Consider the following 16895-nt stretch of genomic DNA (forward strand, 5'->3'; position numbering starts at 1 on the left):
ACACGGAGGCCATCTTAGAGCAGTGGAGTTATCGGCTGGACGCTATTGCAATTCATCTAAAGTAAGTCATTTTCTCCACCTAAATACTCTGGAGCAATTATAAAATTGGTAGAAATGGATCAAGATAAATATTTGATCAAATTGGACTATTCTGTTATGTTTATCGAAGGAAACTGATACAAAAAGGGCGACAAGACATTTATTGGCTCCACCCACAACCCCACGTGGTCAATTAGGATTTATTGATAACACCTGAGAGATTCGAACACACGTTTTCTGCGCGGTGCTGTACGTGCCGCTTTATTTTAATTGTTGTTATGGCTGTATATTTGTGTCTTTTTGCAGTTTTGTTGCAGTTGACGGTCCCCTTGCTAGCAGGTAAATTGTGTATAGGATTATTCTAACATTTTCAAATCTTCATTTTGTATGTGTCATTGGTGCATATTTCTGACTTTGCTTGTTTTTAGCTGAAAACAATCCTGTGAAGTGCAGCCTTGGTGCCAGGCAATGCAAGGATGGTTTGGAATGTGTGCTCCACAGCCATGTATGCGATGGGGAACCTGACTGCAGTGATCAATCTGATGAAGAGGGTTGTGAAGTAGCTTGTGGTAAAGGTACTGGATCATTGAACTCAAATTAGTTGATTTATTAATTTTTGTAACTTTCAACCTGCAATGCATGGCTTTATTTTATTGTGCACGATCTTGCCCCTGCATAATTTAAGTTTTTAATCGTGTTATTTCATCCTTAGACATCTATTAATATCAGGTGTGCCAGGCAATTTGTGTAAAATGTCAGCTCAAATTATTTTGGCATCCACTGACTATTTTACTGAATCCAATTTAAATTCACAGGATAAAGATAAGTGACTTGATTGGATGTATATAGTCAATGGCATTGACTTATTATGGGCTGTTTCTATCATCATAAAGCAGGATTACTTTTTTTGTTGATTTGCATTCAATCATTTGACTTTTTGCAAACTCATGCATTCTCCATTCACCACATAATGAGGATACTAACTAATGTCAATGTGTTTCTTGTGTTCAGACCAATTTCAATGTGCCCATGGGAAAATGTGCATTAACAAGGATGAAGTGTGTGATGGTGTAGTTCAATGTCAAGACCGGTCAGATGAATTGCATTGTTCAAAACCAGAAGGTTGTGTTCATCTCTGTGACAATAACAACCGCTGCTTACCCGAAACGTTGCTGTGCGACGCAGAAAGAGACTGTTTAGACGGAACAGATGAGGAAAATTGTGGTAAGGTCAAACTGAATAATATCTGAAATGATTTTGTGGAACTTTTCTGATTGTGGCTATTGTCTGTGAAATCAGAAAATGGGAATGAAGAAACCAGTTTAACCACCATAATGCCAGACAAGTTTGTGTTTAAACCTCTCAAGTGCTCTTTGGGTGCACAAGCCTGCAAAGACAACAGTGAATGTGTCCTCTTTATCCATCTCTGTGATGGAGAAAATGACTGCACCGATGGTTCGGATGAAGAGGAATGTTCATCTACTTGTGAACACGGTCAGTTATTTTAAGCAGTACATGTATAGGGTCTATTCTTTTCATATTTTTGGCAGTATTTGGACTATTCCAATGGCCATGGTTTAACAATTAATTTTACAGCATTTCTTTGTCAACCCTTCCATATTGTTTTGGAAATAAGCTTTCCTTTAAAGACAGTTTGTCACGCATCATTGAAAACATTCATAAATGGAAATTATATATAATGCTCACACCCTTCTTTCAACTTGATTAGAACAGTGCAATTCTGATTGACTGTTATCTGCAGATCAGTTCCAGTGTGCCCATGGTAAAATGTGCATAGAAAAGAGTCAAGTGTGCGATGACGTGCCTCAGTGTCAGGACCGTTCTGACGAGCAGAAATGCAGTAAAAGTGACGAGGAGTGTGCACATTACTGTGATAGTGGAAACAGCTGCCTTCCGAAAAGTTTCCTTTGTGACGGGGAGATCGATTGTTATGATGGGACTGATGAGACAAACTGTGGTATGTTGTGTATAAGAAAAAAATTCTGTAGTGTTTTTATGGTGGTTTTAGATGACGAATGTCTTAATTGCCTCCTTTTTAGTTAAGGACTGCAGTCCAAGTGAGTTTAGGTGCTCCAGTGGTCAGTGTATATTAGCTACAATGCATTGCGACGGTCACCCAGACTGTTGGGATCAATCGGATGAAGAAAATTGTTTAAAAGCACCAGTCTGCATGACCAAGCACCGTTGTCCTCAGAGCAAGGAGTGCCTGGTGCAGGAGTGGCTCTGTGATGGGGAAAATGACTGCAAAGATGGCACAGATGAGAAGGTAACACGCACGATTGATTTTTGAATTCAAATTATCTAAAAGTGCCTGCTTAACCAAATGCTATTTCAGGATTGTCCTGATTTGGAACCACTGACTTGTGGGGATTTTCAATGGTCATGCCAATCGAAGACCATGTGTATCCCTCTTGCCTGGAGATGCGATGGCACAACAGATTGTCACGATGAAAGTGATGAGATGGACTGTGAGTAACTTACTCTGACAAAATTCATCTGTCTGTTTTGATGTTAGGGAATATATGTAACTTGTTTGTGCATACCAGGTGGATTGGCTGCATGTCTTCCTCATCAGTTCCAATGTGGCAGCCTTGACTGTGTGGATCCATCTGTCTTCTGCAACGGAATCAGAAATTGTAGAGACGGTTCAGATGAGGATGGAAGCTGCCAAATAAACTGTTCTGAAGCCGATATCAACCGCTGCTCCCAAGGTTGCTTCAGCACACCACTTGGTCCGGTAAGGAACGCCATATAAATGGCTTAGTTGCTAGAAAAATGTAGACTCCTGTTTTGGAGCATAATGGTCAACATCAAATAAACAAATGTCTTATTCTGTGCAGCGATGCCGCTGTTCAGTGGGTTACAGACTCTTAAAAGATGGAATGACTTGTGTAGATGTTAATGAGTGTGAAGACCACCGATCACCCGTTTGCAGTCAACTGTGTATAAATACTGAGGGCTCCTATAATTGTGACTGTCAAATCGGGTACATTATTGACGCAGATGGACACGGCTGCAAAATTAAGGGTAAGTTGATTTGTTGATTCTCGTGCAAATTTGAATGTTGTGCACAAATGGACTCGTCTTGCCTGTTCACTCCTTGCTTGGTCCGCATTAGAAAAAAATGTAAGACCTGTGATCTGTATGTTTGTGGTCTTGGTAGACTAACAAGAAGATGAATATGCTTGGGGCCATATTTTTGTTTCTTAAATATGACAAACCTATCATCCTACAGGGGAAGTGTTACTCTTGTTGTCAATCCAAACGGATCTGTTCCTGTATGGCTTGCGCAGTGGTCACTTGAATCTTTTGACTTCTGCCAAGAAGCCAATTTTATCCCTGGACTATGACTGGCATGAAAGGACAGTGTTTTGGGTCAGTCTTGAAAGTGACACCATCAGGTGGTCCTCCATGGATCAAAAGACCACTGGAACGCTAATTAAAGGTAAAGTAGCTCATCCTGAAGACATTCTGTACATTTCCAAAGAACAGATTACTGGATAAATTTAAATGAAATGCTGGATTTCAACCTATAAACCTCCTCCATTCTTGTGTTCCAAGATGTGCGGGCTGATTCTGTAGCCTTGGACTGGTTTGGGAGAAATTTATACTGGGTTGATGGTGTGGACAATCAAATTGTTGCCATTAAACTGTCTGGTGGTTCTCAATATTGCGTTATCCTTGATGAAGATTTGGATCAGCCTCGCTCCCTTGCACTCTTACCAGAAAAGGGGTAGGAAATCAGTAGTTCAATGAGAGAAACCTTGAAATATCATAAGATACTCAAATTTGGCTTTCGCTCACATATTTTTCTATAATAGATTGATGTTCTGGACGGACTTTGATAATGTACCCAAGATTGAGAGGGCTGGAATGGATGGCTCAGAGAGACGCTTGGTGGTTAATGCCAGTTTGGGCTGGCCTGGTGGAGTGGCAGTAGATGCCCTTACTGACAGAATCTACTGGACAGATGTGAAGCTAAAGGCAATAGGGTCTGCAACGCTTGATGGCCATAACATTCGGGTAAAATTTAATGGAAAAAGTCCAGATTTTTATTTTAATTATTATTATTTTTTTTTTTTTACATAACCCAGAGTTGGGTGCCCTTGCCCCCACAAAATACACTGTGTACAATTTCTATTCCAGATCTTACAGATGAAAGAGACTACCAACCCGTTCTCCCTGGCTGTGTTCAATGACATGCTCTACTGGTCTGATGCCAAGAGAAGAGTGGTTCTGGCTGCTCATAAAGTAACTGGCAAAAATGTTCATGTTCTATTGAAGAGACCAAGACAACCTTTTGCTGTTAAGGCAAGTCGGCAATGTACAACTTGTCATTCAAAGTAATTTGCCAATTGATAATGTTAATTTTAAATTGAGTTTTTTTCTTAATGTCTTATTCTGTTTTAGATTGTCCATCAAATATTACAGCAAACTAAAGGGAATCCCTGCAAGAAGATGGAATGTTCACACATGTGCGTTTTGGCCCCTGAACGCAAATCTGTGTGCAAGTGTCCCGCAGATCTTATACTTGCTGATGATGGTCTGACTTGCACCAACCTGGTTGATACAGCCTTCTTGTTGCTCTTATCTTCATCCACTGTCACCAAGGTTGTATTTTTTTGCCTCTGTTCTTCCTAAGTTTAAAAAAAAATCTAAAATGTTGTTAAATTGATATGGTGTGATTGAATGCTATCGTTTTTGGCAGCTATACCTGCAGGCCCGACACAATTCGGAAGTACTGAAAGGTTGGCCAGAACACAAAGTGCTGCAGATACCAAGTGTCAATGAGGCAACAATAATGGACTACAGTCTACATGAGCACACACTCTTCATAGCTGATGATGGCACAACTTCCATCAGCGCCTTCAAGCTGAAAGACTTCAATTTGATGTCTGAAGGCCAATTTTTTAAGCTCCTTGGAGACACAATCACTGCTATGGCCTTGGACTGGGTAACCTTCAATCTCTACTGGAGCAGCAACAAGCAACCTCGCCTGCATGTCACCTCCAGTGGTGGTGTATATACGGCTGTTTTGATAAATGACGGTATTGGCGCCATGGAATCCATTGCCCTCCACCCACCACGGGGCAGTGTTTGTTTCACCAATAAGGTTCTGCAGAATGCTAGCACTGTAGCTACTATTGAGTGTGCCAACATGGATGGTACTGAAAGAAGAGTCGTGTGGAAGAATGATGGCCGACCAAGCTCTCTGGTCTTTTCCAGTAATGGAGAAGCTATTCTCTGGGCTGACACTGGTAAGAATTGAATTTGTCTGAAGTTGTTTTTGTTCTGGATTTATTCAAATATAAATGACAGATTTAAAATGTTTTTTTTGTAGCTCGCAATTTGATTGGGTCTGTTCGACTTGATGGCTCTGAATACAAAGAACTGAAGGTAGCAGATGGCTTGGTTGCGATTGCGGTTAAAGACGATGCACTGCTCTGGATGACTGTCAGGGGTAATGACAACTGCTTCTACCCACATGGGAATCTCAAAGCAAGTTTGGAATTGCTCATGACTGCAAGATTCATTTTTTTTCTCTCCCCCATTTTATCACATAGATAAGACCAGACTCTGGTTCAGTGATGACCAGCAGAAAGACAAGTTGTGGTTTGAGGTTGGCACAGCAGTCATTAGCATTAAGGCAATTGGCAAATCTAGTGAGGCTGGTAGGTGCAAATTTGAAACAGTTTACTTTAACGTGATAGTAAGTTGGAATTTTAAGTATTTTTTTTTTTGACAGGTTCCAACCAGTGCAAAGTAAAGAATGGAAACTGCCAGCAGTTGTGCTTGGCCACTCCAGTCGGTCGGACATGTAAATGTGCTAATGACTACATCAATGTTAATGCGACCCATTGTTCCCCAGAGCACCGTTGTCCCGTCGGCAGTAGGTCTTGTTTGAATCAACTTTCATGTCTGGCAGAAGAAAAGTTCTGCAATGGACATGTGGACTGTTCAGACCATTCGGATGAGAACTGTAAGTACATTTTAGTTACTAACTTGTAACTTTGGCGTCCCTTTTTGACCGATTTCTAAAATAAGTATTCCATTTGTCCCCCAGGTAACTATATAAAACCCACGCCTGGTGTCAAGCTACCTGATCTTACAGCCTCACCAATCCCTTTCACTGTACCATCACTTCATACAGACTCAAATTTTTACACTACTTCAAAAGTCACTCCAAGCCTTTTAGATTTGAATGCCGAAACGTGTGGCAAAAGGCGTTGCAGTGGAAAAGGGTTGTGTGCGTACCAAAACAGCGAAACAACTTGCGTGTGTTCGTTGGGATACAGTGGTGATTCGTGCCAGGTTTACTCTCCCCCAGTTGCCATTTTATTTGCAGCATTTTTCTCAGTGTCAGTGGTCTTTATTGCTGTGATTGCATTGATAATCAAGTGGAAGAGATCCCGTGCAAGGTTTGATTTTTAGATTTGCATTGAAAAGATCATTGACCATAATGTTGAAACTTGGAACTCATTTCTATTGTACGTGCTTCTGTACTACAGGGTGGCTTATCCAGACGGCGAGAAAGAAACCAGTATGACTAACCTAAAGAGCAAAACTGCAGTGGCTCCCTCTACAGAGACCCCAGGGGGAAGCCAGGAGAATAAGGTAAGACAAGTATTAAAACATGTTTGCTAATGTCATGGTATAATTTTAACCTATTTTATTTCAGGATTCTACTACTGGGGACTAATTACAGTAAATGTTGAAAATAAAGTTCACTTCATGGTTTTCTATATTTGTTTGATTTTTTTTTCTTTATTTGATAGTCAAAATTCAGACCATTAAACAATGGTTGTAATGGCCAGCATATATATTTACGCCTTTTTTTAAAATTTGATCTTAAACCTGCAAGAATTACAAAACTGCTTCAATTGAGTTAACTCTAAAATTAGTGTGTACTAAAAACTTATTCTGACCAATATACAGGCCGCAAAGTCTCAGGACGTTATTGGTAACCCATGTGTACAGTAAAATTATTTACTTTAATTATACATTATCATAAAATAGTATAATAAAGATAAATCTGGTTAAGTTAATGTAATCTACCTGTTTGTTCCTCATTTTGAAGTAAATGTCCATTTCTATTGCATATAAAATTTCATTAATGCAATTAGTGTATCAAAACTTGATGCAATCCAAGTATTATAATTCTCTTTATTTATACATGCATGCTCTGTACAAATGTCTACTACAATCAATTATGTAAAATATAAAAACATCACTTCACAAGTCGATGGTAAATTAAGGACTGCAATCATTTCAAAACCATTTGTAAAAGTATGTTGATCAATTGTGTGACTAATTTTATTAAATCCTGTCAAAATTAAGTGGGGAACAAAATGTCCAACTACATATTTTACATTAATCCAATAGCCACCCTTTTTATGTCCATGACATTTAGGTCATTGGTGAGCTGGAGCTTTAGCAGTTGACTATTGATGCAAGGTCCCTATCCAATTGCATCTTTTAATTTGAAGTCAATGCAAGAAAAGTCCATGAATACATAAGAATCTGGCACATATCACTCTGTTTAATCAAATTGTTGCTGCTCAGCATCTGTCGCTGGCTCATTGTCATTGTCTGGCTCAGGCTGCTGCTGTTCAGGTTGCGGGATGAGACCTCCATCCTTTGCAGTATTATACGAGCCGCAATCCTTGCACTTCATCCCAAGGACATGGAAAGGCACCGTACAATGGGCTTGACAGTCATTGCACAAAATCTTTGACAAAAAAGAGAATACAGGAATTAATTTGAAACCAAATTGATTTTTTTACACAATGGTAAATACTCCATAGTCTATTTAATTTTTCTTACAAGTTCTTAATTACACAGGATGCAACTTACTTTGACTGTGGCGCCCTGGTATTCCGTTGGCATTGGTGACATAGCAATTTCTTTGTCAATTTGTTCCCAGTGATCGGTCATGTTCCAAACAGAGTGCATGCAAAGTGGGCAGCGGTAAGCACTACAACAAAGAGGGGGAAAACATATGTTTCTTCCATTTGTAGATAACTTTCCTTCAGAAATAATTGTAGAAAGCTTAGACTAAAGTCCCTTTTTTTCGTCTGTTCTATAATCTGAGTGTGTATACATACTTCGTTCTGACCATGTCGTCGAAACAGCTCCTGTAGAAACAAATATTATTTCGTAGTTTATAGCTAAAATTGCTGATAACTGAAGGTAAAATTTAAGAGCTATACTTATGGAGAAGATGTCCACAGGGAAGAACATGTGCTCCAATTCTAGATGTGTGGATATCCTGTATGTAGACACAATTTGCAGTGCGTAAATAAACATGGTAGCTATACGTACTATTTCTGCTCTTATTATAACCATTTTAAATCATTACCTCCATGCAAACTGGACAATTCTGCCTGGAAACATTCTCAACGCACTGAAAGTTGAAATATTGGGGAAAACTTAATATACAATTCCTCATCCTTGAAAGTATGTATTGTTTAAAATTTAAGATTATCAGATATAATACTCACTTTGTGGTTCCCTTGCAGGTCGAGTGCTAAACACAAATTGCACTTATCACAATGGAAATATTTCTCTTTTGGACCAATCCTGAATTGGTTAATAGTAAATTAATTAAAAACAAGATTGCAATTATACATTGCAGAAAAACAGAAACGTTTTGCCTTTTGTGTTAACTTACCTACAGATGCCACAAGGCTGACAGTGATATTGTTTCTTATCCTTATCAAACAAGTGGCAAATATTACAGTAATACTCCCCAAACTTCACATGGCACTGCTGACACGTCTGTTGTGCCTAAAAAGGATAATACGATCTTAGATGGTGATTAATTTTCTGATATTACAAGAATACTGTGATAAAAAAATATATATATCTTGAAATAACATACCTGCTGTAATGTTAGACACTCAGAGCATTGTATCGATTCCACTTTGAAGCGATCCATCTGGTGGTTCTCCTCTGCATCGTGGCATAGCCTACACACATACAGTTTACCACAGCATGGGGCCTGGATAACACAAATACATACATTATGATATTTTAAATATGATAGTTATATTTTGAGTGATTTAGATAGTTCCTGAAATCCGTATCAAACCCATTTCTTTTAGTTGTGGCCAACATTTGCGTACCATTTAATGCCAATCAGATTTAATGATTGCCATTAATTGATGATTAAATATCATGAGGGAAAAATTATGTATACACTACCACGCAACTCGGTTATTGCACCTGATTAATGAAACGTACAATAGTACATTACTCTCGGTCTAAATGCGTAGACTAGCAGACATAAGGGTTTGCATGTGTCCAACAGAAATAATTACTTAAATGACAGCATTCGTACATTTTAATGGTTTATAAACAATTTATGATCAATATAGCGATGACAAAAAATAACTCACTTTTAATAAGCAACTCCGCGCATAATGTTCACAACCCATACGTGCCGCCATGTTTTCTGCCACCCAAATGCTGTTTTCTTCTCCTCCAAGTAAATTGCGACAGTTTGCGACAATTTGCGACGCTTTCTTCTTTGTTTTTGCAGTTTTAAGTTATCCGGCAACTTTTATTTTATATCGCCTCCCATTGGATGTAGATATGCTACCCGCAACTGTAATATCCTCAAAAGTCACTATAAAAAATAATGTAAATATAAAAAATACATGTTGCAGTGACAAAAAAAGTCGAAAAATACATCTATAGAATGAACTAGCCCTATTGGTTAGCGGTGGTGTCAAGGCGTTGCAGGTAATCAAGGGTAATAAAAAAAAGAAAAATGCAATCTCCTATTAAATTACAGTTGCATTATTCCATCCAACATGTGGGCAATGAGCTTTTTATTGCACAGAAACGCTGGTTTTAATGTATTTTTTGTTTAAACGGGTGCGCTTGATTTTAATTCATTAGGGCGCGCAGGGTGACGCTGCTGACGCCGCTCTTCCGCCATCTTCAACTTCCTATTGTTTGCATCAGACGGAGTCTGTCTGAATGTCCTGTGTGTGCAAGCGGACTCAGCCACGGACGTTTTCGGGTAGTTTTGGCGCTCCAGACTATCCCCTTCCGTCGCCCAGGTCACAAAAACAATTTGTATGTCATTGATTTAAGGACCTCTCAGGACGCGACCACTACCTTGATGATGGACGACGACCAACCCCGAACACTGTAAGTGCAAATGGCCCCGTCTATCTCCTGGAATGGCAACGCTGCCTGCTATGGCGCTTCAGAAACATCCACGTTGTGACTTCGGAAAGATTTACCACGCGGATATTTAAACGCAGTTATTATTCTGCTTGTAATATATCCTCTCAGCGTGTACTCGTTGGCCGTGATAAATTATTCGTATGTGACGAAAAGGTTTTATTAAACCGCGCGAGGCACCGGAAACGAGGTTTTGTGCGTTATACCGAATGGCTAACCAATGCAAGTTTACGTAGTAAGTGTTGTATTTCGCATTCCAATAAGCCGTAATTATGATTTTTAATCGTGTTTTTACTTGGTTAAATTCAAAACATCTTTAATAGAAATGTTTGAATTAGATGAGCGCCTACCACGGTTGCCGTGGGACTTAGCACGAGGCCCGTTCAAGCCGGCGAGTGTTATCTAAAAGCCGAGCCACGTCAACACTTGTCGGGACAGCCTTAAACAACTTAAGTAAAGCGGCTTTTCCGTTTTTATGCTCGGGCTCGTATAAATCATCCCCTTTTACAATTTTTTTCTACCGTAAAATTGCAGTCGAATTCACCAAAAAAAAGCTAGCCCGGTCCCTCGCCTTTGTTTGCATGCTACTTCCTGTTTGGCCAAGCCTCGATTTCTCCACCTTTACCTTCTTTTGTAGGTACGTGGGGAATCTGTCCAGGGATGTTACGGAGCCCCTCATTCTACAAGTCTTCTCCCAGCTAGGACCCTGCAAAAGCTGTAAAATGATTTTTGATGTGAGTATATTCTCTCTGTAAGTATTGTTTTGACAATGGGATAGCAGGCCAGAACTAGGTATACTGTATGGGATGTGGTCTTCTTCCAATGGCCATCGTATCTTGTTGAATTGTGTATTGTTTCATCAAGAACGACATGGCATGATGGGTTTTGACTTAATGTCAGCCTTGTTTTCCGATCAACAGACAGCTGGAAATGATCCATACTGCTTTGTGGAGTTCTATGACCACAGGCATGCTGCTGCTTCTTTGGCAGCCATGAATGGAAGGAAAATAATGGGTAAGGTAAGCTATCGTAACTACAGGGTGAGTGGGGATGGGGTGGGCTTGGGTTTTCTAGGGTAGTTAGTTGTCTAATTTGGCCAATTTTATACACATACACAGGAATATTGGACTGGTTATGTGAGATTTTTTAAATGTGATGTGCCATTGTTGCCATGGAAACCAGTCCTAATACTTAAATGATGGGTGTTTGCCCCCAACCGATGAAATTCTAGTCACATATCATTTTCAATTACTGTAGACCAACATCACAGTATCTGAAATGTGTATTTTATGTCTGCCTTGAATTTAAAATCGTGAAAAATAATTTAATTTCTTATTTTTGGTCAATCCTTTACATCAATTGTCAGAACGTCAACTGGCGTGATCCGGTCACAGGTTTCTTGTTGTAAATCCCACCCCACCTGGCCTTTTTTTGTCTTTCTGCAGGAAGTTAAAGTCAACTGGGCCACAACGCCAACAAGCCAGAAAAAAGACACAAGTAGTAAGTATAAGTGATTGGTACTTGAAATTATTATGATTATTTTTTAACAGACGATTGCCAATTTGTGACCCCCGTCTTTTTGTGAACAATATTAATGTTGAACATAACTTTCTGGTTTTTGGAAAGATCACTTCCATGTCTTTGTTGGAGACCTCAGTCCAGAAATTACTACCGAAGACGTCAAAGTTGCCTTTGGGCCATTTGGCAGAATATCGTAAGTCATTTTTCATACAATGATTACAGTATTACATCCAATTATTGGCAAAAGGCAAAAACCATTCCGCTTAAGAGGGATCAGGCTATTTCCTCTTCAGTCTTGGAGCAATGAGTGATAGTTGCATTACATGTTGGTGTTCGTTTTTGTCAAGTTGTTCTTTTTCTCTCCACAGTGATGCACGTGTTGTGAAAGATATGGCAACAGGGAAATCTAAAGGCTATGGCTTTGTGTCTTTCTTCAACAAATGGGTATGTCCATTTTTTTTTTACTTAAATAAGACATAAATACTGAATGGGGATGCTCTTCGCCAATGGACATTTTGGCCCCAAAATGACAAACTGCAATTTATGATGTTTATAGTTGGCAGCGTTTAATTCTGTGAACAAAATATTAGTGTACCGTTCCAAAATTCCTACTTTTCAAGTGCCGATAGTTGGCCGACTCACTGAAGTCTTTTCCGGATAATATAAATACATATATTTTTTCACTTCTCTCCTTCAGCTCTGCAGGTTATTTTTTTCTTCTTTGTTTGGGTTATGTATAAGTTGAAGGTCACATTAATGATTCTTGTTTTATCTGGCCGGATGTTTTTTTTCTATTTCATCGCAAGAAATGTGATGTTAACAAGTTCTTGAAGTACTCTACACATAGTGATATGGCCAATTTTGTCCAAAGACTGAAGGCACCTATAAACTTGCTTGTTTTTATTTTCTAGTTAAATGAAGTGTGAAATTATGTCATTTGTTATCCTTTTTATTTCAGGAAGCGGAGAACGCCATTCAGCAGATGGGGGGTCAGTGGTTAGGAGGCAGGCAAATCCGAACTAATTGGGCTACACGAAAGCCCCCCGCACCAAAAAGCAACTATGAAAGTGTGTGATTGTAAATATCTGGCTGCCATTTCCACCCATGTTTGTAGATGAACTACAACACTTTTTATCCTCTGCCTTACAGCTGGGAACTCCAAGCACCTGTCGTTTGATGAAGTAGTCAACCAATCCAGCCCCAGTAATTGCACTGTGTACTGTGGCGGCGTCAGCACAGGACTGACAGGTGAAACATTTTTAGCATTTTTATCTTCTGTCTCTTTCCTTTTTGTTTCGGGAGGGTGCGTAATTAATATCAAATACCTAAAAAAATGCTTTAATTTTAAGGACAATCCATTTCTTGTTTGATTTGTAGATTTCTGGTCATTTTTTGGTTAAGTCCAAATTAACCTTACATTAAAATTTTGCTTTCCAGAGCAACTAATGCGGCAGACCTTTACACCTTTTGGACAAATTATGGAAATCAGAGTTTTCCCAGATAAAGGTTATTCATTCGTGAGGTATGTGAAAACGCTTCAATTGTGAATCATTCATATTTTATTTTTGGTGTGCTTCATCATAACATGACTTCAATCTATTACAGTGGAACATTCAAGTCTATGTTAAAGTGTTACGTTTGAATTACTTATCAATTCTGTCTTCTTTTTTTTATATTCAGGTTCAACGCACATGAGTCAGCAGCCCACGCCATTGTGTCTGTGAATGGGACTGCTTTAGAGGGTCACATAGTCAAGTGCTATTGGGGTAAAGAGAACCCAGAAATGATGAACCCGGTGCAACAAATGCCTGTGCCTCAGGTAAGTTTATCTTTTTTTAACAAAAATGTGGAATTATGTTAGAAACTGATATTATTACGCATTACAATTCTATAAAACTGCAAACGAACCATTCATTCCTTTTCTTAAATTTATCATCACCCATCAATCCAACTTTTTTTTTACTCTTTTACAACTTTACTTGAACTACTCATCCCTCCACATAGAACAAGATGAGCTTCCCCGCAGCTCAGGCCTACAACCAATGGGGCCAGTGGTATGGCAACGGGCCTCAGATCAACCAGTATGTCCCGAATGGGTGGCAGGTTCCCACCTACAGTGTCTACGGTCAGGCCTGGAACCAGCAGGGCTTCAAGTAAGTAGCACATCATGCGCAGGGCCCTCCTTCACCACCTACTGCTACTCAAGCACCCCCAAGATTGTGGCATCAAAGGCCAACTCTGGCTTGAGAAGGGGAGCGCTGACAATTCTAGCTCTCTCTCAACTCCACATCATCCACCTACTTTCCCACCAGCACCGCACCATGACCATCTAAACAAGATGTTTGTTTTTTTTTGTTGATTTTTTTTCTTACCCCCTGTGTGTTATACCTCCTCCGAGCATTTCACATCAGGGTTTTTCTGATGTTGAATTTCTGTTTTTGACACTTAAATTGTAACTTCAGTTTTCAGAGTTTCTAAACAATAAAATAAGTGATTTAAACAAAATTTAATTCTAAAAAGGAGTTTCATTCATTGTCCGGACCTAAAGGTCACAAATGTGCCACATGAAGAATAGCGAGACCTGGTGCATAATATCTGACTGGTGGTCATGTCTTCCTGGTACTTTACAAATTATAATTTACATTTAAAACTAAAAGTTATTTGAAAATTTCAGTTTCCAACAAACCCTGCTTTGCTTTGCCATCAACTCTACAATCCACAATATATTATTTTAATTTGTAATAAGTCACCCATACTGCATGTTTGGGCAGGTAGGTTTTATTTCAACATATCAGAATTGTGGTGGGTTTTTCTATCATCTATCAACACACATTTGATACTGTATGTTCATTTTCCAACACCGCCACAACGTGAAAATGTGTTTTATTTCATTACATGTATGTCCTCCCCATCCCTACAAATAAAGCATACATTTTTGTAAAGTATACACAGTATAAATTCTTGGTAACCATGGATTGAAAGGCTTTTTAGTAGAGCATAACAATAGAGTAGAATTACAGCTCCAAATTCTTCTAAAAAATGAAAATCCCTCCAAATTCATAATCACTGTTTTCAGTCATGTTTATGTTTTGGCCAAATAACGTTAACTTTCCAATTGAATGGCTCTGAATTGGTAATCCTTGCTGTGTTTATTAGCCTGTCTGCTCTTCAGTCAACATCTGTAATTAACTTCTTTTTTTTGCATTGTCTGACAAACTAATAACTTTGCTTTCCTAATTCTAGCCAATCTAATTTCTACTATCTCTAATGTGTATTCATGCTTTGGCTCCCTTTTTTCGCCTAATCACTTCTAACCTGCTTGCATTTTGTTTGTCTTTTCTCTCTACCTCCTTTTTTTGCAGTCACTTACCGGCCAATGCTGGATGGACTGGCATGAGCGCCATCAGTAACGGTGGGGTTATGGAGCCCACCCAGGGATTGAATGGGAGTATGCTAACCAACCAGCCTGGTATGGGAGCTGCAGGATACCCCACACACTGATAAAAGGGGAAAAAGTGCACGTGTTGACGTCAACAGTATGCCTTTTTTGGGGGGGCTTTAACTTTTGGGGGGCTGTGGGACAACACCTTGTTTTGGCAGGACTAAGACTTTTTACTGGAACGTGGATCTGATTGGAAGAATTCACCCCTGGCCTATGTAAATGGGGAGGGATTGCAGTCACGAGATTAAAGGTGGCGCTATTTGACCCAAGGCTGGTATTTTGCAGCCTGTGTGGAAGCCAAAACTGTCTTCAGATCCCCGAGCTCACCCCCCATTTTTTTTGTTGGTGAATTGTAAATGACAAAACTGTAAAGGATTTTTTTTCCCAGATTTTACAAAAGGCTTCCATTGTTGTTCCTCAAAATTAGGGATAGTTTTTTTTTGTTAATTATTTTTGCCAAAATATGGCTCCTTTTTTTGGAGGAAATGAAAACATGATTTGTACAAAAATTCTGATTTAATGCAGGGATTCATTTTCCAATGCAGCTTCTCTGCAGATTAAAATTGCACAATTCCCTGCCCAATTTATTTGGCAAAGCCTTTTTTTTGTTTGGACAGCCTGATCACTTTTAGCCACGTATAAGTATAATTCACCATTTGATATGCAAAAACTAAAAACTGTTAGCTGCGGGTGCTTGCTTTCATTTTTGCTTCAACAACCCTACAGTTAACTCTCAGAGTTGTACTGCCAAATGTGACACTGACTTTCATGCAGGGAAAAAGACAAAAGTTGGACACAATCCTGATGTAAAGAAATATTTGACATTTTTTTTAAAGATCTGTTGTGATGATTTTTTTTATATTTACAAAACTCTTGAGTGAATTCAACCTTTACACCTGCTCTGTTTGCCAGAGAAGGGGAGGCCTACATTGCTGTTGCCTTATAAAGCGCCTATGTTTTAACTGATAGGATTCTACTACTATTCCATTTTTAGGCAGTGCCTACAATTGCTTTCACACTTTTTTTTGTCTAGAGAGCTTTTAGCCCTGAGAAATAATGACTGCTACTGTAATCAATCTTTTCTTGCTTTTGTCCTATTAAAATGATCATGAAGAAAAAAACGACTGTTTTTATTATGGCGAAGTGTACACAAACAGTTAACCAGAAGTGACGTTTGCATCACAAGCTTTTTTAAAAAAACTTGTTTTGATCGTTTGTATAATTTTAGACACCAGGGGGCGCCATAAGCTCATTTCCCACACCTGCGATGGTGATTGTTATCCCTTGCTTCACCGGTTTAGGAATTTGAAGACTTTTTAATAAAAATATATATTTTATTGTAAGATACAAGAATTATTATTATTCACGTGATGTTTCAGGCAAACTACTGGGTATACACAGCGGTTTTGACCTTGCATATACGGCATTCGGTTTGAAATAGTCACGCAATCTGGCTGGCTCCTAAAAAAAAGAAGTTTGACAGGCTGATAAATGGTTTGTCTCTTGATAGCTTCTTAGCCAGGACTGGACTGAATCATGCTTGACTGACTCTGTCAGAGAGTGAAGGATGAGCACGTTATAAGTGGAATCCATTCAAGTGGTGAGGTTTGCTGTCTTTGTCTGACTTATGTCATCTCTGATCTCATCTGGGGAAAAAGAAACAACAACAACAAACATG

At 39.1% G+C, this 16895-nt stretch overlaps 3 protein-coding genes across 4 annotated transcripts; 2 read left to right on the plus strand and 1 right to left on the minus strand.

Annotated features, from left to right (window-relative positions):
* The first annotated feature begins 230 nt into the window (after window positions 1–230).
* Window positions 231–6785, plus strand: LOC144215881 (low-density lipoprotein receptor-related protein 2-like). Its single transcript, XM_077745074.1, has 21 exons — window positions 231–378; window positions 468–614; window positions 1051–1263; window positions 1339–1533; window positions 1802–2017; window positions 2100–2326; window positions 2396–2528; window positions 2607–2797; window positions 2901–3087; window positions 3296–3505; window positions 3622–3793; window positions 3882–4083; window positions 4207–4371; window positions 4471–4671; window positions 4769–5318; window positions 5402–5521; window positions 5625–5732; window positions 5807–6040; window positions 6125–6479; window positions 6570–6675; window positions 6740–6785. The coding sequence occupies exons 1-21, from the start codon at window positions 318–320 to the stop codon at window positions 6758–6760; spliced, it is 4014 nt and encodes a 1337-aa protein (XP_077601200.1). The 5' UTR covers window positions 231–317; the 3' UTR covers window positions 6761–6785.
* A 421-nt stretch (window positions 6786–7206) lies between these two features.
* LOC144215887 (RING finger and CHY zinc finger domain-containing protein 1-like) lies at window positions 7207–9742 on the minus strand. The gene is made up of 9 exons (XM_077745086.1): window positions 9459–9742; window positions 8942–9061; window positions 8732–8847; window positions 8562–8640; window positions 8420–8464; window positions 8271–8329; window positions 8166–8195; window positions 7915–8035; window positions 7207–7789 (listed from the first exon to the last, which is right to left on the minus strand). The coding sequence occupies exons 1-9, from the start codon at window positions 9507–9509 to the stop codon at window positions 7601–7603; spliced, it is 810 nt and encodes a 269-aa protein (XP_077601212.1). The 5' UTR covers window positions 9510–9742; the 3' UTR covers window positions 7207–7600.
* A 221-nt stretch (window positions 9743–9963) lies between these two features.
* On the plus strand, window positions 9964–16284 carry LOC144215885 (cytotoxic granule associated RNA binding protein TIA1-like). 2 transcript variants are annotated; one of them, XM_077745083.1, is made up of 13 exons: window positions 9964–10087; window positions 10162–10218; window positions 10892–10988; window positions 11175–11273; window positions 11700–11754; window positions 11881–11968; window positions 12144–12219; window positions 12734–12842; window positions 12925–13023; window positions 13213–13297; window positions 13456–13594; window positions 13780–13928; window positions 15138–16284. In XM_077745083.1, exons 2-13 carry the CDS (start codon window positions 10190–10192, stop codon window positions 15274–15276), a joined length of 1164 nt encoding a protein of 387 aa, XP_077601209.1. In that variant the 5' UTR covers window positions 9964–10087; window positions 10162–10189; the 3' UTR covers window positions 15277–16284. The 2 variants fall into 2 exon arrangements, with proteins under 2 accessions (XP_077601209.1, XP_077601208.1); XM_077745082.1 differs by having other exon boundaries at window positions 9974–10218; window positions 15138–16282.
* The last annotated feature ends 611 nt before the right edge of the window (window positions 16285–16895 follow it).

Source organism: Stigmatopora nigra, chromosome 22 (assembly GCF_051989575.1).
Source record: "Stigmatopora nigra isolate UIUO_SnigA chromosome 22, RoL_Snig_1.1, whole genome shotgun sequence".
Taxonomy (NCBI): Eukaryota; Metazoa; Chordata; class Actinopteri; order Syngnathiformes; family Syngnathidae; genus Stigmatopora; species Stigmatopora nigra.

Excerpts from the sequence above, each read along its gene's own strand:
- LOC144215885 (XM_077745083.1), top strand. The coding sequence starts at position 10,190 with ATGATGGACGACGACCAACCCCGAACACT. Across the intron at positions 11,274-11,699 it reads GAAGGAAAATAATGGGTAAG|GAAGTTAAAGTCAACTGGGC; the intron begins GTAAGCTATCGT and ends GTCTTTCTGCAG. Across the intron at positions 13,595-13,779 it reads AACAAATGCCTGTGCCTCAG|AACAAGATGAGCTTCCCCGC; the intron begins GTAAGTTTATCT and ends CCCTCCACATAG.
- LOC144215881 (XM_077745074.1), top strand. The coding sequence starts at position 318 with ATGGCTGTATATTTGTGTCTTTTTGCAGTTTTGTTGCAGTTGACGGTC. Across the intron at positions 1,534-1,801 it reads TTCATCTACTTGTGAACACG|ATCAGTTCCAGTGTGCCCAT; the intron begins GTCAGTTATTTT and ends TGTTATCTGCAG. Across the intron at positions 2,327-2,395 it reads AAGATGGCACAGATGAGAAG|GATTGTCCTGATTTGGAACC; the intron begins GTAACACGCACG and ends ATGCTATTTCAG.
- LOC144215887 (XM_077745086.1), bottom strand. The coding sequence starts at position 9,509 with ATGGCGGCACGTATGGGTTGTGAACATTATGCGCGGAGTTGCTTATTA. Across the intron at positions 8,848-8,941 it reads AGTGTCTAACATTACAGCAG|GCACAACAGACGTGTCAGCA; the intron begins GTATGTTATTTC and ends TATCCTTTTTAG. Across the intron at positions 8,196-8,270 it reads TGTGGACATCTTCTCCATAA|GAGCTGTTTCGACGACATGG; the intron begins GTATAGCTCTTA and ends TTGTTTCTACAG.